Genomic DNA, 21,157 nt, shown 5'->3' with positions numbered 1-21,157 from the left:
TCAGAAATCAAAATGGTGCAACTGGAATGAATATGAACTCATAAAATTAGATTTTCAGCAGTATAGAAATTGCTGATGAAGAATATAGTAAATGTATTGAATCAATAGGTAAAACTCATTGAATCTCTCATGTGACCTCAACTCAGCCTCCCTAGATATATTAGACTTCATGTGCTGATCACAATAACATACTCAAAAGAATTTTAATTGCAGTTGCATTGAATCGGGAATGCTGATGTACTTGGCATTTAGTAATTCCTATTCAATGAATTCAATTTGTTTTTTTTTAATCAACCAAAAGGCATAATGAGAATTCAGATCTAACAACCAATGATGCACACCAACATCTAAAATCCATCTAAAATCCAACTAAAAATTTTAAATGAAACTTTTCATTTAAAGGTCCCAGACATGAACATTTTGTAAAGTATTTGGTTTAACTGCTTTTAGTAAACAATAGATGATCTTTTTTTTTTTTTTTTTTTTGGTAGGTTAGAAAACAACATATACAGAATAAGAATTTCAAGATTTACATATGTGCGAAGCCAATAAATATAGTTTGGAAGAAACCAAGTCCCCACGAGTTGCCCAATAAATACCACTTTTTATGCAAAAGATTAAATAGTCATTCATAAATTAGGCTTCAATTTTGAGCCACTCTTCGCAGCTGCATTTTTCAGAACAACAACTATTAGATTGACTGTGGTTTAATGTGACCTAAACATTAGTTCATAATAACATGAACTTGCATGAGCTCATATTAACATGAAGTTATAATCACTCACTCTTTTGACTCAACATATAAGTTAAAATGCACACATACATCTTATAACCAGAAATTTGGGATTTACATTGCCTTATCCTCCTAATGGAAGTTGGTGAGGACATAAGATCTCAATCTTTTCTCAGTCTTTCAAATTACACAATTGATATGAAAGTAGCAGAGAAATCAAGACCATGACTTCTGATAATATGCCCATTGATTTCAATCTGATAAGAAATGTGATTTACTAGACTTTTATTTGGACATTCTCATTTATAGAAGTGTGCGTTCTCTTTAGCCTTTCATTCCAACTGTGGCAAAAGCAACAGCAGTCACAATAAAAGACTTTAGCCTTCAGCCACACAATCATAGTAATCAAACACTTTATTGGATCTCTAATAAATAAGGAATATACTACACTGCATTTCAAAACCATTTCAACTGAATGTCATCTTTGGGCAGCAGTCCTTCCTTACTTCATAAGAAAAATAAAACGAATGTACAGAAAAGGTGGCTGATTCCCTGGTTCAACCACCAACTCAACCAGCTTGATCATAAGTAAATTTATTGTAGTTAAATAGGTACAATAAATATACTAATACCATATAATATAGTTTATATGCCATTAGTTTGTTGTACGGAATTAATAATCAAAATCTTATACTTAGATCTAGAAAGTACAAGATTTCTTGTTTCTCCCCTTACCTGATTCCCTTGGTATTGCATAGAAAAAAATGGAAAAAATGGGACTTGTCCCACATCAGCCAAGGAGCGGGAGATGGATGAGTTTATAAACACTACGAGTCTTCTTTCAGTTAGCAATTGTCTGGATGGGATACCTTTGTGGATCCCGCTTATGAACTATTCTCTCATATTCAACTCCATTACTGTCATTTCTCCCCTTACCCAATTCCCTTGGTAGCGTAGAATAAAATGGGGCTTGTCTCACATCGGCCAAGGAGCGGGAGATGGATGAGTTTATAAGCACCACAGGTCCTCTTCCAATTAGCAATTGCCTAGATGGGGTACCTTTATGGGCCCTACTTATGAAACCATTCTCTCCTATTTATCTCCGTTAGTCCAAAGAGCGGGATATTGATGAATTTATAAACATCACGCTATGAACAATTCTCTCCTACTCAAATCCGCTAGTGTCATTTCACCCCTTACCCAATTCCCTTGGTATTGCGTAGAAAAAAATGGGGTTTGTTCCACATCGGCCAAGGAGCGGGAGATGGATGAGTTTATAAGCACCACGGATCCTCTTCCAGTCAGCAATTGCATGAATGAAGTACTTTTGTGGGTCCCGCTTATGAATCATTCTCTCATGTTCAACTCCGTTAGTGCCATTTTACCCCTTACCCAATTCCCTTTATTGCATAGGAAAAAAAAGTACCAAAATTTGTTGAATATTTTAGGGAAAAAAAATAAAAATGCCAAATTTATATTTTAAGAAGTTGATAGATTTGATAAAATTAGACGGGTATATCCTGTTCATTGGCCAGTTCAATCTAGTTAAACAACTGAACTGGCCTTGTTCAATTTGATTTAGTCTGACTCAACTGGGCCCCTTTTTTTTTTTTTAATAAGTAATCGAAATATATCATTAAAAGCATAAAGTATCCAAAGGCACACATGAAGTATACAAGAAAAAGCACCTAGCTAAAAGGAGCGAACATAACAAGAAAATCAATATAATTAATCGTCAAAGGAGAAACATAGATTGTGCTCTGATCATTTTCAGGTCTCCATAAAAGGCTTCATAGATTGTGCTTTGATCATTTTCCTATTCTTCTTGATTGTGGCGGTATTCAATGGGGTTCTAGACCGTTCAAGTTTGAGAATATGTGGTTGAAGGGTTTGTGGATAGGGTGCGACTTTGGTAGTCGTCTTGTCATTTTCAAGGCTCTCCTAGCTTCATTTTCGCTCAAAAGCTTGAGGCTTTAAAGAATGATCTTAAGAGATGGAATGAGCAGCATTTTGGTAATGTGGAGTCTCTTAAAAAAGCTGGTATGGAAGAGTTGTGTGCTCTTGATAGGTTGGAGGAGCAACGTGGTTTAGCTCCTGAAGAGAAGGTGAGGAAATGTTTGGTCATCAAGGATCTGGAAAATTATATTCCTCAAGAGGAGATTATTTGAAGACAGAAGTCAAGGGTACTTTGGCTTCAAGAGGGTGACAAATGCACTAAATTCTTTCACCGGGTAGCCAACTCGAATAGGAGGTTCAATTCCATAGAGTCTCTCTCAGTCAATGGCTTAGTTTCTTCCGATCAGTAAGTTATTAGGGATTATGCTGCTCAGTTCCACGAGTCCTTATTTGCATAACCTTATAGTCGGCGGCCTAGGTTGGATGACCTCGCTTTCGACTCTTTGGATGCGGTAGAGTCCTCTTCATTAGAACTTCCTTTTGAGGAAATGGGGGTTTTAGAGGTGAAAAAGGCATGAATCGTGACAAGGCTTCAGGTCCTGATGGGTTCTCTTTAGCGTTCTTCCAAGATTGTTGGGACGTGATCAAGACTAATATCATAGGGGTTTTCCAAGACTTTCACACTCATAGCAAGTTTGTCAAAAGCCTTAATGCCACTTTTATTGCTCTAATTCCGAAGAAGCCTGGGGCTTTGAAGATTAAAGATTTTCGGCATATTAGTCTCGTAAGTGGAGTTTACAAGATCATTGCAAAAGTTCTTGCAAATAGACTGAAAAGGGTAGTGGAGAAGGTTATCTCCAAACCTCAGAATGGTTTTGTGAAAGGTAAGCAAATCCTTGATTAAGTTCTTATAGCAAATGAGTGTTTGGATAGTCATATCAAATCCGGCGAACCAGGGTTGCTTTGCAAGCTGGATATTAAGAAAGCATATGATCATCTTTTTTTTTTTTTTATAGTTAATTAAAGTTTTATTGAGAAAAGAAGCGTAAAGCGGCCCTGAATACACAGGTGGTATACAAAGGAGAACCAAAGCTAACCCGAAAACCCAACCAACAACCAAAACAAAAGGAAAAGTAAACCCAAGGACCTGAGAAACAAACCACAAAAACCCCCAAGGCATACAACCCTACATCACATGGGTCTTGCCTTTCCTACACCTAGAAGAAGTTTTAGAGTCACCGTAATTAACAGAGCTTTGCAGATTCAGCAGGTCCTTTTTGCCCTTAGTCTTTTGACGCTTAATCATTTCATCCGTAATAGCCCTGATCCTCTCGCCATGCTCCTCAGACACCGTCCATGCAAACTCCTAGGACAACATCTCCCAAATCCCAGTAGCCTTCTTCCTGACATCTAACTCCCACTCCGACGTCAACTTCTCATCCACCCCTGATTCTGACCCCAAAGAAATCTCCGGCAGAGTCTCCGGCTGAATCTCCATTGGACCCAAGCCCACATCTCTGTCTAGATCAATGTGCTGACAACTACGCCCACCCCCGAAAGAAGACAAACCCAAAATAACCCCAGAGACTGTCGGTGATGACGACTCTGGCAGAGGAGGAGATGACAAGGTCTCCGATTGAAGAAGACACCTAGCATATGATCATCTCAACTGGGATTTTTTATTGTATATGTTGAGAAGATATGGCTTTGGGGAGAAATGATGTTCTTGGATAACGCATTACATCTCTTCTGTGTGTTTCTCTGTCTTGGTGAATGGCCCCGATCTAGTTTCTTTAGTAGCTCTCGTGGGCTAAGACATGGTGATCTGTCTCCCCTTTTGTTTGTCATTGTGATAGAGGCCCTAAGTAAGTTGCTCAGTGCTATTGTTCATAGAGGTCTCTTATCAGGCTTCTTTGTGGGTTCTAGAAGCTCTGAGGTTGTTAACATTTCTCATCTGTTGTTCGCGGACGATACTTTGGTTTTTTACGAGGTTAATCCTGACCATCTTCGTTATCTATGTGTTGTTCTTGTACTTTGAAGCTGTCTCAAGTGTAAAAATTAATTTGGCTACGTCTGTTTTTGTTCCTGTGGGTTGTGTGGATAATGTGGATGGTTTGGCTGGCATCTTGGATTGTGGGGTTTCCTCCTTACCTTTAAAGTATCTTGGCTTTCCGCTGGGGGCCTCTTTTAAGGCCAAGTCCATATGGGATGGTGTTGTTGGAAAGATTGGAGGCAGTTAGCTAGCTGGAAGCGAATGTATCTGTCCAATGGCGGTAGGGGTACCCCTATAAAGAGCACTCTTTCCAATCTTCCTACGTACTACTTATCTCTTTTCTCCATTCCTGCCAGCGTGGCTAATCGTATAGAGAAGCTCCATCGAGATTTCTTATGGGGAGGCTTAGGTGAAGAGTTCAAATATCACCTAATTAGTTGGTCCAAGACTTGCTCCCCTATTTCTGAAGGTGGCTTGGGCATTCGGAATTTGAGGATCTTCAACAGGGCTCTTTTAGGGAAGTGGTTGTGGCGTTATGTGCATGAGAGAGAGGCTTAGTGGAAATCTATTATGGATGCAAAATATGATACTGCAGGGGTCGGGTGGTGATCCTTAGATCCCCCTAGGTCTCGCGGAGTGGGGCTTTGGAAGAACATAAGGAGTGGAATTTGTTTTGTAGTCATACCAAATTTATTTTGGGAAATGAGTCCAGGATCAGATTTTGGGATGATGTGTGGTAGGGAGAGATGTCCTTTAAGGAAGCATTCCCGGTTTTGTATGGCATAGCTCATGACAAGGATACGATCATTGTAGCTCACTTGGTTTCAGAAAGTGGTTCCTTTTAGTGGGATGTTAGCTTTATTCAAGCGGCCCACGACTGGGAGGTAGACGTCTTGGCTTCCTTCTTCACATTGTTGTATTCCATTAGAGTGGGAAGTGAAGGAGAGACCAGCTTTGGTGGTCTCCTTCTCACAAAGGTAACTTTGATGTTAGTTCTTTCTATAAGGTCCTTGCTTACAAAGAGGTAGTTCATTTCCCCTGGAAAAGTGGCTTTGTTTGCTTCGTTGGCGGCGCTAGGGAAGATCCTTACCTTGAATAATCTTAGAAAGAGGCATGTTATTGTGATTGATAGGTGTTGTATGTTCAAAATGAATAGAGAGTCTGTGGATCACCTTCTTCTCTATTGTGAGGTTGCACGCGCTCTATGGAATGCTATCTTTAGTCGCTTCAGCCTGTCTTTGGTTATACCTCTTCGGGTGGTAGATTTATTCACTTGCTAGTAGACAGGTGATCGCATTCGAAGTGTGGTTGTGTGGAAGATGGTACATTCTTACCTTTTGTGGTGCTTGTAGAGGGAACAAAATGACAGACATTTCGATAACAAAGAAATGACAATTGAGGAGTTCATTAGTTTTTTCTTTTTTTTTTTTAGTTCTCTTGGATTGCTGTGTTCCTAGCTCCATTAGTGATTAGCTTTAATGATTTCCTTGTTCTTTTTTCTTCTCTTTCTTAGACATTTCTTTTGTTTACTCTCTGTATACTTAACTGCGCTTTGCGTTTTTTAATGATATTACTCTTTCTTATTAAAAAAAAAAAATGCCAGCAAATATCATGATTATCAGTAGACATATATTGCAAATGCAAAAACATTAACATACACATACCCTATATACCTACTACATATAATTCGTTTAAATGGATATGAAAGAACCAGACATGCAGAACATGATAAGTACACAGGAAAAGAGAATGAATAAGAAGAAACGTACAACTTCACTGACAATAACATCTGGTGTGGACTCTCCAAGTACATCACCCTGGTAACCATCTCCTGAAAGTTCCATGTTTTCCTGGATAGCATGTACTACACTAATTAGCTAATAATGTAAGCCACAACTTAGCTAATCAGCTGCGTTATTTTCCCGGATAGCATGTGCCAATTAGCTACTTTTTAGTATCTGTTTTGTATCATTCAGCTATCAAACTGACTCTTATATAATGGGAAACCAATTTTCAGCATAGATACTGCCAAGTACTCATTTGGTAAAAACCAATTTTTATTAAATGCTAAAATAATAACCGTTGCTGACCAAGTAAACATGGCCAGTTGAGTTATTCTCAAAAATGACATTTACATATTTGTTGCTGACAGAGTTTCCTGGAATCAAATCAATTAGTTAGTCAATGTTTCAAGCTTGCACATCAACAACCTAGTGAGGACACCATTTATTCCATTCCATCCATAAGAATAAAGTTAAACACAAATAGCAAATACCAAAATTATCCATGAAGATAACAGATGATAGAGCTTCTTGTGTTTTCTATACATTATAAAACTCTAGAGAGAAAAAAAAATAAAAAATAAAAAATAAAAATAAAAATTGGCCAGTAAATAGACGAAAACAAACTACCCACCAAGGCATCTGTTAGATCTCCAGCTGCTAGATAAACAGGTTGAGCTACATGGCAATAACCCATCAAGCGGGGGACTGTTGGTATAATATCTCTGTGGTTTATGACTCGCCAGCTATCTTTAACTTTCTGCAAATGTGAGTACAGAAGGTTGTTTAAGCATTCACCAAAAATGTAATAAGACCAATATAAGAGGCAGACGCATAAAGAGAGTTACAATATTCTTGCCAAGAAAAAAGAATATTATAATACAAGCAGTGTTTTTGTGTGTGTGTCTAATGTAGATCAGCTAACCAACAACTTCATGGAAATGTTTGAGCAGAAGAAGGGTGTCCTAGGAAGGGGTACTTGTGATTTAACAAGTACCCAAGAGTTGGATTGATTTTTGCTCGAGGGCTGCTCGAGCAAGACAATTTGCTCAAGCCACGATCGAGCTTTGCTCAATCGAGAGGATGAGACGCTACTGGTAGAAATTCTTGAGAAGTTCAATCAATTGAAAATGCGATCTTTTGTTTGATCAATCCTCGATCGAACTTGCAATAAGAGTAGTTTTGAACTTTTTTTTCAGGGTTGCGACCCTATTTCTATTGAAGCTTAATAAGGACGGCCAGGCTGACCATAAGTTATATTTTCTCAATAAGAAACACTCAAGAGTGATTTTTCTTCAATTTTCCTACAATTCCTTGATGGAAGAGTTGTGAGTGTGTAATTGTAGATTCTGCTTCCCACTATGTCACAATGCATCAATGAGGATCTAATTGAGCCATTTTACTAGCCAACTCAGTGACCAGTTTGCTCGACATTCATAAACCAGAACTTAATAGACTGGATCCAGAGCTCCAAACAGCTTTTGAAAATCTAAATGAATGACTAGTTTCTCTAGCATATAGTAAGTCTCATCAGCATGCAAGAAAAATACTAAATCCAAAGCCTGAGATCTGAACCAAACTCTGTCAGAATTACAAGGACAGAAATTAATGGAAGAGTAAGAAAGAGTGATCATTGCAGATTAGATGAAGCAATTTTCTGCACTTTAACATACTGAAACCCTACTTAAATTAAGAAACAAAGTTGAATGATGATCTAAGGAAATAAAAAAAAAAATATTTAAAAATGTGAGAAGAGAATGAAATGAAAAATAAACAGATCAACTAATGTTTTTAATAGTCACATAACATCAGCAACATGGAAGATGAAAGAGAAAATAGAAGAGAAAAATAAAAGAACTACAGGAATCCCAAACCCCTTGACCCTAATGTCATATATCTGCAGTACTATAATATGACTAACCACCCTTACAAGATGCAACACGCATTTTACATATTATATTACTAACTAGTAAAACCACCAATGAAAAAGCAAAAAATGGTTGTATGAACTAAAGCTCTCATGCTTCCCATCAGAAGATAACCTCATGATATAGGCCAGCTTGCCCTTCAGTTCATGCAGAATTTATTTCGAAAGATGCAGACCAAGAACTAATTTTCTGCTTGCTTCTTGCCCTACATTTTTCCCTGTTGTATTAGTTGTTTTAAGCGGGAATACTGTAAATATTATTGTAGCATGATATTGTTCACACAACTGTACCTTTTGGTAACTGTGGCATTTTTTTTAACCAGGGCAATTTTTCCTTTTCATTTTGTTTTAAGTATTAATATAGGACTGAGATTAAGCCTGGTGAAAGGTTTAGATTAACTTATATTGAGGTTTTGTAAGTTCCAAAATAATAAGTTGTAGCCTTTGGGGAAGCAGACTGATGCAGGACAATCGAATTAGAAAGAAGAAGAACAGAGGAAGGGGAAAAAAGAAAGAGGACTGAGTCGCACAGTCCAAAGAGAAGGGGAGTTTGGTGTCTCATCACCAAATAAGAGGGAAGAAAAGGAGTCACACCTCAAAAAATCAAAATCTATTTTCATCAAATTCCAATTTGTCACCACTGAGGTACAAAAACACACATACATATATAGACTCGATGACTAAGTCCTAACCCTAATATAACTTCAGGCAAAACCCACTTACTGAATTACAAAATAGCACCCTTAACTCTTAAAAAATTAATTAAAACATAAATTAAATACTCATAACCTAAATAAAACTAAAAGACCCAATTATTCATCTCTCATCCCGCATCATTCTCCCCTCCTTCGACAAAACTCGACCTCAAGTTTTTTTGAAACGTGGAAAATAGGCACAGAAAATTTTGGGTCAAAGCCCAACTTCTCAGGACTAGAAAAAGGGTAGAATAAACGTTTTTTTTTTTTTATATATAAGTGAAAAAGGCAAGAATAATCTGCAGAGTTCAAACTCCTTTTTTCGGTTTTAAAAAACAAAATTTGTTTTCATCAAATTCCAATCTGTCTCCATTGGGGTATAAAAGCACACTTATATAGGTTCAATGACTAAACCCTAACCGTCATTTGACTTTGGGCAAAAGTCCCATTTATTGAATTACAAAATAACACCCCTAACTCTTAAATATTAATTAAAACAAAAATTAAATACTAATAACCTTTTTTTTTTTTTTTATAAGAAATGCTAATAACCTTAATAAAACTAAAAGACCCAATTATTCATCTCTCATCCCGCATCAGACTTGTTATTGAATTTATTTTGAAATTACATTGAAGTTCTTCCCTTTGACAGAACATTTGGGGTTTTCTTGGCTGATTATTATTGCCTTGCAATCAGGCTTGCTCGGTCTTCCTTCTCGCTCTAGTTAATTTTCTACATGCTTGCTGCATCACTTCAGCACAAACAATGGAGCCATATAGAAAAAGCAAGAGTATTTATGCAAAATTCTATGAAAAAAAAAAAAAAAAAAAAAATTGCAAGAAAAATTTGAAGATAATATCAATTTTTACCACCTCGTTATAAAGTTCTGCAAATTTTTTGTTACCAACTCTAGGAGATCCAAAGTTATACATAGTCACAAAGATTGCCCCACGCCTGATACAAACAAAAGAAGAAAATCGATAATCAAGTTTCACTGCCATTACTCTCAAACACATTACACTATAAACTACAAAGAAACAAGTTTCTAAATGTACAAAGATCTAGTAATATCTATCAAATTCTAATCATAAAATAAACATCTTATTAGCCTTCTATAGTTCCTAAGAATTATTTCAGACAAACCTGAAACGTCAGCAGATTTAATTTTCTGATACAATGTTAGAAGCCTCGGAGATGGACCTCGTAACGGGACCTTGGACTGGAAAGTTGGCAGGATTGGTCCTGCGTAGCTTCCCTATGTTTAACGTAGAGGCCTTTAGAGGGACCTCAAAACCTCACAACACAAGGTTGATTTGCTAAATATTCTCTCCCCAACTTTATTCCAACACTTCTCTTAAATAGAGTTACAAACCAACATAGACCCAGACTCCAACTAGGGTTTGTACTACAAACCAACATAGACACAACCCAATAAACCAACATAGAATCAAATTAGGAATTGGGCTAATACTTGACTACAATAGACACCTTACAGATTGGTGTCCCATAATTGACCAAGACTCCACAACAACTGTTCTCTTATATGGTAATATAGATACAACACGGAATAAGGACTACGACTCTTCGTGGAAATAAAGACCCTTATATGGAAACAAGGGTTACAACTCTTACATGAAAATAAAGACTAACACAGCAGGCAGAGATCGACTTCCCAAACTAAGAGAGGATTGTAACATACAACAACCAATTAACATTTACTGGGGATCTTTTGAAGAACTTAACATTATCAACTTCCTAGAAGGCAAGCCGCACTTATTAAATACATAGGCAGAGTTCTTGCATTTTCCTACATTTGCAATAATACATAGGCAGAATTCTTGCATTTTTCTACATTTGAAATAATATGATAACACTATCTATCTTCCAGCATCAGGAGTATGTACCAGGCTTTACTATCCATGACAATTAGTAAGTCATGCTTCCTAATGTTGACAGCTTTTTCACTTTTCGTAAAGATCTTTGGAGACATGGATTTCAAAAGATAATACAAATTCAGAAATAATTATTCATGTAGAAATATTACCAGAACAAAATAACCAGAACATATTACTTGTCTCTATTCCCTATCCCGGGAAGTGTTGATGCTCATATTGAGAAGTTACGACGGGACTTTCTATGAGGTGAGATTGGTGATAAGTTCAAATTTCACTTGATGAGTTGGTCGAAGGTTTGTACCCCAATTTCAGAAAGGGGTTTGGGTATTAGGAACTTGATGATGTTCAACCGCACATTGCTAGGTAAATGGTTATGGAGGTATGGAATTAAGAGAGATGCTTGGTGTAGAGTTGCGGTGGATTCCAAGTTCGGTAGTTTATGGGGCAGGTGGTGCTCCCTTAACCCTGTACGTGCCTATGGAGTGGGGTTGTGGAAGAACATCAGGAAATGGTGGGAAACTTTCTCTGGTTTTGCTAGATTTGAAGTGGGGTATGGGGTTAGGACAAAATTTTGGCACGATCTGTGGCGCGGGGATGTGGTTCTGAATGAAGTTTTTCCTGATCTCTTTGGTATTACTCGGATGAAGGATGCCTCAGTTGCAGATAATATGAAGGTTTTGGGCGGTTCTACTCAGTGGAATGTGAGCTTTGTGAGAGAGGCGCATGATTGGGAAGTAGATGTCTTTACTTCCTTTTTACAGGTGTTGCACTCAGTCAAAGTGAGTAGAGATCGTGCGGATAGGCTTTGGTGGGTCTCTTCCAAGAAAGGTTTGTTCAAGGTCAAGTCTTTCTTCAGATCCTTAGCTTGCTCTGATAGAAGTGGTTTCCCTTAGAAGAGTGTGTGGCGGACTCAGGCTCCTTTGAGGGCGGCTTTTTTTGCGTGGTCGGCAGCCCTCGGCAAGATCCTTACTGTGGACAATCTCAGGAAGCGGCATATCATCATTGTGGACAGATGTTGCTTGTGCAAGAGAGATGGGGAATCAGTGAATCATCTTCTTCTTCACTGTGATGTGACTTACGCTTTGTGGACTAATATTTTTAATCGTTTTGGTATGTCTTGGGTTATGCCGAGAAGAGTTATTGACTTGTTTGCTCGTTAGTGGAAATCTAGAAGGCTGAGGAGTGTTGCGATTTGGAAGATGATGCCTATTTGCATCTTTTGGTGTATTTGGATAGAGAAATCTCAAATATTTCGAGGATTTGGAAAGTTCCATGGAAGATATTTTAGCTTCGTTTTTTCATACGCTGTATCTTTGAACGGTGGCGTTTTTGTCCCCACTGACTATTAGTTTTGCTGATTTCCTTCTTCATTTTTCTATTCCTAGTTAGAAGTTTCCTTTTGTATACTTCCAGTGTACTAAGGAGCACCTTACACTTTCAATATATCTAATATTTACTTATCAAAAAAAAAAACAAAATAACCACCTTTTTTTAAGTAAGAAGACTTTATTAATGAAAGCGTAAGGCGTCCCTCAGTACACAGAAACAACCAAAACTAACCCGCAAAAACCCAACAGAACCAACAAAACCCGAACCCCCGAAATCGAAGAAAAACCCCAAAACAAACTACAGTAGAACCCAACTAAGAACAAAACAACCCACCCACCCACCAAAGCACACAAACCTACATCATGTGTGCCTTGCCTTTCCTACTCCTAGAGGAAACTTTAGAATCACCATAATTGATGGAGCTATGCAGATTTAGTAGCTCCCTTTTTCCTTTAGACTTTTAGCGCGCAATCATCTTCTCCCACTGAAAATCTTCTTCCATGGCATCCCTAATTGCCAAGGCCTCCTTCCCAAAAGCCCCTTCCAATGCCCAATCCAAGGGCAATCCATCCCAATAATCATCTTCCTCCTCCTCCCAAACTACAATCTCCCTGTTGTGATCAAAACCGACAGGCCAATTTTGAGATTTGGAGAATCCATTTCCCTCATCGGAACAGGGAGAGATGCAGTCAACTAAAATAACCACCTTTATAACATGATACTTTAATAAGACTGGAAACCATCCAAGGCATCTGACCAAGTGAATATCTCTCGGCAGCACCAAGAAAGCCAGGTGTCCAAAGGGAGATCTCCCAGGCAATGTCTAACAAGATGATACTTGGTCAATAACAAAAACACCACCCAAAAACTAAGGGGTTATAGTGGCCAATGCAACAAGCATGCACTAGATCTATGCCTTGTGCAAACAAGTGCTTGTTTGTACTGGGAGCAGGACCTAGAGAGTCGGTGGAGGCTCAGCCTTAGATCGTACACCTCAAGGGTTTTGGTTTAGTGGCGACTAAGTAACAGGTAATGCAGTGGAAACTCTACCTTCAATCAATACGTCTTGGCCACAACTTTTTAAAAGAAATTGAGACATGATTCTCTAAGTGGTCCTTTATGATAGGATCCCTAAAGTATTCCCAAAATAATTTCAATAATCATAATAATTGCATATAATTGTAATCTCTTTACTTTTAGGCATTATTTTGTAATAATTGCATGATTGCAATCTTCTCATTAGGTATGTGATTCTATAATAATTACCTTCCTAGAATAAGTTGCAACCCTCTCTATAAAATTTAGATGCCGTATGGCAATTCAATCAGTGAAAACATCAATTGCTTTATGCAATATTTGGAGGTTGATCCCCTCAAAGTGATCAATTGGAGAGAGAAATGAGGCAGAGTTAAAGGCCCTCTTCTTCAATACCCTTTTCCAGTAGATGGCTACCTATGATTGTTTTCATATTTCTAGTTTTTATGACTTTCTTTAATCTTCTTTCTTTATCTGGTTAGGTTTTTTCTTTTGTATACTTCTTATGTATTTGGGTGCACCCTTTGGTTTGTAATAAATTTCATTAAACTTATATAAAAAAAAAAATAATAAAATAAAGATCAATATCATCTGTCTTTGTGAACATAAGTAATATTATAAGGAATAAGTCTATAATAATAAACAAAAGCATTACTTACGGAGACTTACATAAAGACCACTCACGATACACACCAAAGAAGTGTTGGGTGAAGACAAGTTTTGTTGGGTTCTTTCCAAGAGAGGGTTGTTTGATGTTAGATCTTTCTACAATGTCCTTATTTCCCATGTTAGTATTCCTTTCCCTTGGAGGAGTATTTGGTAGAATAAGTTTTCCATTAGAGTGTCATTATTTGCTTGGTCAAACACTTAAGGGAAAATCCTCATCGTGAATAACCTAAGAAATTGACATGTCATAGGGGTTGATTAGTGTTGTATGTGCTAAAAGAATAAGAAGTTAGTGGACCACCTTTTACTTCATTGTGAGATTGCTAGTGCTCAATGGAATACTATTTTCGGTCATGTAAGGCTAGCTTGTGTTATGCGTAGAAGAGTAGTCAACCTTTTCGCTTGCTGGAAAGAGCAATTGGGTAGTATTCAGAATGCTGCAATGTGTCTGTCTTGCCTAATGTGGTGTCTTTGGAGGAAAAGAAATGATCAAAGTTTTAAAGACAATGAGCGGATGGTGGTAGAATTAAAGGCTTTTCTTCAAGACACTTTATCACTAGGTAGCTGCCTTTGACTTTGATATTTCTAGTTTTCATGTTTTTCTTGTTCTTTTTTCTTCTTCTGGTTAATTGTTTCTCTTGTATATTTCTTGTATACTTGGGTTGCACCATTCTGCTCTTTTTTTCTTTTTTTTTTAATTGAGTTTACTTATCAAAAAAAAAAATTCTTCCAACCATCCCAACCAATTAAACTTCTTAAACTAAGAAGCTACCAAAACTAGAAGTTAGACAATTGGTTAGGAACACCAGAGCTTACATGGGAAGGTTGGATTAAGTTCAAGGAAACATCAAACCTCTCATAAGCTTCATTCAAAGCTTTCTACAGTAATTCTTGCCTACACAAATTTTGCATGTAAAACACACTCGCTTACATACTTGATGTAATTAAGGATTAAGAATAATGACTTCAGAAGTAGAAAGATAAAGAACTTACTTAGCTAACTGACTAGAGGAAAGCTCAAGAGCAAGAAGGGTAGCTAATGCACCACCTAAACTATGACCAGTCACATACACATGCCATTTGAGAATCGGCTCAGCAAGATCATCTCTGTCCCACCAAAAAAAAAAAAACACAATAGGGCATGTTAACATAATTTGGCATGTTAAAAAATAATCACAATGCACGACAAGAGTGTCTAAGTTATCCAACATAGCCTGAGGAAATATCTATATATAATAGTGCTACATGTCCAGCCAAACCCTGAATAGCCTATCCATATACATAAAGGATAATCTAAAATTAGTCATAAGGAAAAAGTATACTTTTTTTTTTTCTTTTTGTTTTCCTTTCTTTGCCAGGCAATAGTTAGCTCTCAGTTGTCAGTAATAGTAGTTGAAGATGGTGATCAAGCTAAGAGCTACATGTTCAAACCACAAAAAATTTGGGGAAAATATTAATAAAAAACACACATATTGTTCTAAATATAACATTCTTCTAATATCCAAGAAATTATGGCTTACATTAGATCAGAAGCTACTAGAAGCATCCCATTGCTTTAAAACAATTGAAGTATGTCAAAAATGTCATGTAAATGAAACCTCAAGAGAAAATTTCTGACAAATGTGAAGTTGAGTAACCTATCAAATTTTTACAATATAACCATCTAACATATTTCTCTCATGCAACATTAAGATGTTAGCTTTACGATCATAATAAAGTTGAACAAGAGAACAACTTACATACAACCAATTGCAAGTTTAATTAGAGAAATTATCCTTGTCCTGACCGAATCATATGCACTTAGAAAACCACTGTGAACCTGAAATAATTAAACCACCTTCACTTATACTAAAGTAAACAACAGTCGTTAACACTTGGTGCATCTCATGAATACTTAACACAATTCAATCTACCATTCATTTACATACTTGAATTTCTTGCTTGAAGTCTCCACCTATCCTTTCAGGATTTAGCCTGCATATGTGAAATAAGAATCAGCATAAGAAAGCATATAGAATAAGTGGTACTTTTAATGGAATTATCTCAACAACAACAAAAAAAACAAAAAAAAAAATGAGAAAGAAAGAAGAAGAAGAAGAAGAAGATAATTCTGGTAGGCATAAGCACAACATTTCTTCTCTAAATATAACAAAGTATTATTCAGCTAGTGACAAAATCGCAATTCATGCTGGTGATGGGCAATCTCTCAATTGCAGCCCACATCCACCAAATTAGTAAGGGCATTGTTTTCAAGAACTGCAGACAATAAAACTAGATACATTGACAGAAAAAGTCTCTTAAAAGGAATAAAAATATTAACAAACCACTTAACAAGTTGTAGCCTGGGTAGATAATATATTACCCAGCAGGAACAAGCATCAGATCAGTTCTCAAGTCCTTCCATCGTGCCTGAAAAAAATAAGTAAATGAGCAATTTGAACTGAGAGCCAAATAACCCAACTTCACTGAGGAGAACTACGGGATATAACCTACTTGTTCTGTTCCTCTGAAAGCGACTACTAATCTTCTCCTAGCAGAATCACGCCAAATAGCAACCTGCAGCCCCCTCTATTTTAGCGATTGACAGAATACATTTCTTAAATTCAAATGATGAAATTTCACCACTTATTAGGGTTGAGGTAACATATTCCATTCTATTGAGTTCAGAGAAATATAACAAGAAAAAGTGAACTCCCTGCTGAGGAATAAAAGCTCACCTGTGTGTCTGTGGATGCATTGTCTAAGAAACATATTTTCTCAAACTCAGACTTAATAAAACTAGGATGGCCCAGTGAAGTGGCAAGCATCGCCCAAGCTTCCATGGCGCTTTCTGCAGTTAAAAAAAGTGCTTTCATCTCCTCAGCTCTCTTTTCATCCACCACTGACCCATTCCTTGAGCTGGAAAGAGTCTTACTTTCGGAATATCCTACTTCATTATTATCTTCCAGTTTGGTAAAAGCGTCTTCTTTTGTTTCACTCTTTCCTACAGGCCGTCCACCTTTCTTTAATTGAGAAACTGTTGCATTAAGAAGCATTAATGCTCCTAAAACAGAATCAGTTTGCCTCATTATATCCTGTGTTAATTTTTTAATATCTGGTATTGAAGATTGAATTGTGCTAATGCCAAGTGAGTCAATTTTTTTGTCAATCTCGCTATCTGGACCTTCTGAAGTTGCAAGCCCTGATTCAATATAACCTGCTTCTGCAATTTTTTGTGACTGTAAGCCAATGCTATTTAATAAGTCAAATCCGTCCCACTTTAGTTTCTCGGGAACAGAGAGACCAAGTTTCTGAACAACATTTTGATTGATAACATCAGCAAAGTCCCTCCAAAAAAGTTTATCTGAACGCACTGAATCTCCAACTGGTGTCACTGGTTCAAAGGCATCTCCATTCTCCATACCACCATTATCTGCAAGAAAATCCTCTAATTTGCTCTCTTTGTTGTAGCCCATGCCATTAAAAGTGGCTTGTGAATCTTTATCCTTTTGTGAAGTCATGTCTGACACAATAGAATCATTCAATTTCTCCAGTCCTCCTGTGTCATACTTGTCAACATTTGAAAACTGACCCTTCCAAAGCTTTGCATCATTGAATGCCTTTAACTGCCCAAAAGCATATTTTACGAACTGACGTGCTTGTACAGACTCAGAGCCCACAACCATTTTCAGAGCAGACTCAAAACCATGTTTCCGAAGAAATTCCAGAACAAAAGGGACCCTCCACCATTTTTTATCCTCATCAATTTCATCGAAAGTTTTGTACTTAACCTGAAACCTCACCATTAGCAAGGATAAGCTAGAGAAATATTAAATAAAGCTTACAGAGTCACAAAAACAGTAGATGAAGGCTTAAGAGTAAGATCAATGAAGAAGAACCTCATTCAGCATTTAATTATATGGTACCTAAAATAATTTTTTTGATAAGACTGAGCTTGAAGAAGTTCCAAAAATGCATAAAGAATCAAACCACTTTGCTCTTAAAACTCAATTTATTCCACCCCCCTACACAAGGAGAAAACAATATACTGAACCTGTGGCAACTTTACTCCTGCTTCTATTACCTTTACATTTCTTTTTCCTTCTAACAATCTTTTTTTTTATAAGTAAGAAAAATTTCTTTAAAACGCAAAAAGCGATCAAGTACACAGGTAGTATACAAGAACGGCCACTAAGAAGAAGAAGAGAACAAGACAAGAAAATCATTAAAATTAATCACTAAGGGGGTGAGGAACGCAGCCGTCCAAGAGTACAAAGAATAAAAGAAAAAGAAATGAGCTCCTCAATGGCTCTTTCTTTGTCATCGAACTATCTATCATTGCATTCCCACCACAGGCACCATATAAGGCAACAATGAACCATCTTTCACACAACCGCACTCCGAGTGCGACCTCCTGTCCACCAGCAAGTGAAAAGATCAACCACCTGACGAGGCATAACCCAAGAAAGACTGAAACGGCTAAAGATGGCATTCCAAAGAGCGCAAGCGGCATCACAATAAAGAAGAAGAGGATCCACATACTCCTCATTCTTTTTGCACATACAACATCTATCAATCACAATAACTTGCATCTTTCTAAGATTGTCCAAAGTAAGGATCTTCCCTAACACTGCCGCCCAAGCGAAAAATGCCACTTTCAAGGGAACTTTAGTACACCAAATACTTTTCCAAGGAAAAAAACTTGTCTCCTTAAAGGCAAGAGCCTTATAGAAAGATCTAACATCAAACTTACCTTTGTGAGAAGGAGACCACCAAAGCTTGTCTTCCCCATCACAATCTAGACTGATGGAATACAATAAGGTAAAGAAAGAAGTCAAGACGTCCACCTCCCAATCGTGTACCGCTCGAATAAATCTGACATCCCACAGAAAAGATTCGCTCTCCAGAATCAAATGAGATGCCATGAACGAATTCTTGTCACAAGCTATGTCATACAAGCCTGGGAAGGCTTCCTTGAGGGGCATCTCTCCGCATCACACATCATCCCAGAATCTGATCCTGGATCCATTGCCCAAAATAAATCTGGTATGGCCACTAAACAGACTCCACCCCTTCCTAATGTTCTTCCAAAGCCCCACTCCGTGAGATCCATGGGGGTCTAAGGAACACCATCCAGCCCACGTAGAACCATACTTTGCATCCACAACTGATCTCCACAGAGCCTCTCTCTCATGCACAAAACACCATAACCACTTCCCTAACAAAGCCTGATTGAAGATCCTCAGATTCCTGATGCCCAAACCACCTACTGAAATAGGGGAACAAGCTGTGGACCAGCTAACCAGGTGATATTTCAATTCTTCACCTAGACCTCCCCACAAAAAATCTCGATGCAACTTCTCTATACGACTGGCAACACTAGATGAAATAGGGAACAAAGAAAGGAAGTATGTGGGTAGGTTAGATAAAGTACTCTTTATAAGAGTAACTCTACCGCCCTTAGACAGATACATACGCTTCCAACTAGCTAGCCGTCTTTCAATCTTACCAACTACATCATCCCAAATGGATTTAGCCTTAAAAGGGGCCCCCAACGGAAGACCGAGATACTTTAAAGGTAGAGAGGAGACACCACAACCCATGATGCCAGCCAATTCATCCATATTATCCACATCTCCCACAGGAACCAATACTGACTTGGCGATATTGATCTTTAAACCCGAAACAACTTCAAATGACAAAAATAAAACCCGAAGAAAACGGAGATGATCGGGATTAGCCCCGCAGAAGATTAAAGTATCGTCTGCAAACAACAAATGGGAAATATCAAACACCCTGTTGCTACCAGAACACACTGAGAACCCTGAAAGAAAGCCCCGGCTAATAGAAACAACGAGCATCTTGCAAAGGGCTTCCATCACAAATGACAAATAAGAGAGGCGACAGAGGATCACCCTGTCTAAGTCCACGAGAACTGCTGAAAAAACCAGAAAGGGTGTCATTTACCAATATAGAGAAACGTGCCGAGGATATACAATGCGCTATCCACAAGCACCTTCTAACAATCTAAAAAGCTACTATTGATGTGTTTATGTAATGTTGTTTTATTATTATTATTTTGGGGGGTTTATGTATTTTTAAAATATATGGCAACTATAAATAAAACATGAGCAGGAGGAGAACCCTAATTCTGGCATTCTCTTCTCAGACCATTTTCTCTATTTGTCTTCTTTTCTTTTCTCTATTGTATACTATTTCAACTGGGGTGATGCCTTACTGTTGCATGAGGTCGGATAGTTCTATGGAATGTTACAAGGTCAAATTGGTTGCAAAAGGCTTTACACAAATCTACGGAATTGACTATGAGGAGACATTTGCTCCGATAGCAAAGATGAACTCAATTCGAATCCTACTTTTGGTGGCAGCAAATTTGTATTGGCCGTTGTCTCAATTCGACATGAAAAATACATTTCTTCATGGCAATCTAGAAGAAGTCTATATGGAAGTTCCTCCTAGGCTTGAATGTTCTTTTCTATGGGTAAAGTGTGCAAATTGCAAAAGGCATTGTTTAGTATGAAACAATCTTTGAGAGCATGATTGGATCTTTTTTCCGAGCTATGCAGAGATTTGATTACAAACAAAGTCAAGCTAATCATACATGTCTTATCAAACATTCTTCTCGAGGAGAGGTACAGCTCTTATTGTGTATGTGGATGATATTGTAGTGACAGGAAATGATGATAAGGAGATACGAAACTTAAAAAATTGTCTTCTAAATGAATTTGAAATGAAAGACTTGGGCATGTTGAAGTATTTTCTGAGCATTGAAGTAGCGAGGTCGAAACATGGTATATTTATCTCCTAACGGGAATATATCCTTGATCCTCTCAAGGAAACAAAGATGATCAAATGTAAAGCTATTGATAATCCAATAGAGGTGAATGATAAGTTTGGTAAAAGTAGTGAAAGTCCTCCAGTGGACTACATTAGATATCAGCGTTTGGTTGGCAAGTTGCTTTATTTGTCTCACACCCATCCCAACATTGCATGTTTTGAGTGTGGTAAGTCAATTTATGCATCCATCATGTCAGTCTCATATGGAAGTAATATACCGGATTCTTTGCTACTTGACATCCTCACCAGGTAAGAGACTATTGTTTTTCCAACATTATCACTTGAAAATAGAAACCTATACAAATGCAGATTGGGAAGTGTGTGTGTGAGAGAGAGAGTACTATATTAGTAACATGGAGGCCGGAGAAGTAT

The 21,157-nt window shown here is 37.6% G+C and overlaps 1 protein-coding gene across 3 annotated transcripts in view; it reads right to left on the bottom strand.

The window, feature by feature from the left end:
* The window catches only part of LOC133872999 (uncharacterized), a 31,256-nt gene that overhangs the window by 850 nt on the left and 9,249 nt on the right, over positions 1-21,157 (bottom strand). The window contains exons 8-16 of one of the 3 annotated variants that reach the window (XM_062310703.1): positions 16,669-17,721; positions 16,445-16,507; positions 16,314-16,360; positions 15,880-15,925; positions 15,691-15,770; positions 14,945-15,058; positions 9,896-9,980; positions 7,038-7,163; positions 6,392-6,472 (exon numbers count right to left, since the gene is read on the bottom strand). In XM_062310703.1, the coding sequence (XP_062166687.1) occupies positions 6,392-6,472; positions 7,038-7,163; positions 9,896-9,980; positions 14,945-15,058; positions 15,691-15,770; positions 15,880-15,925; positions 16,314-16,360; positions 16,445-16,507; positions 16,669-17,721 (1,695 nt within the window). Of the gene's footprint in view, positions 1-6,391; positions 6,473-7,037; positions 7,164-9,895; positions 9,981-14,944; positions 15,059-15,690; positions 15,771-15,879; positions 15,926-16,313; positions 16,361-16,444; positions 16,508-16,668; positions 17,722-21,157 lie in introns of those variants that run through there. The other 2 variants (XM_062310711.1, XR_009901098.1) reach the window with 2 other exon arrangements.

This window comes from Alnus glutinosa, chromosome 1 (assembly GCF_958979055.1).
Source record: "Alnus glutinosa chromosome 1, dhAlnGlut1.1, whole genome shotgun sequence".
Taxonomy (NCBI): domain Eukaryota; kingdom Viridiplantae; phylum Streptophyta; class Magnoliopsida; order Fagales; family Betulaceae; genus Alnus; species Alnus glutinosa.
Note: the sequence above shows the minus strand (reverse complement) of the source record. Positions and strands in the feature narration are given on the sequence as shown.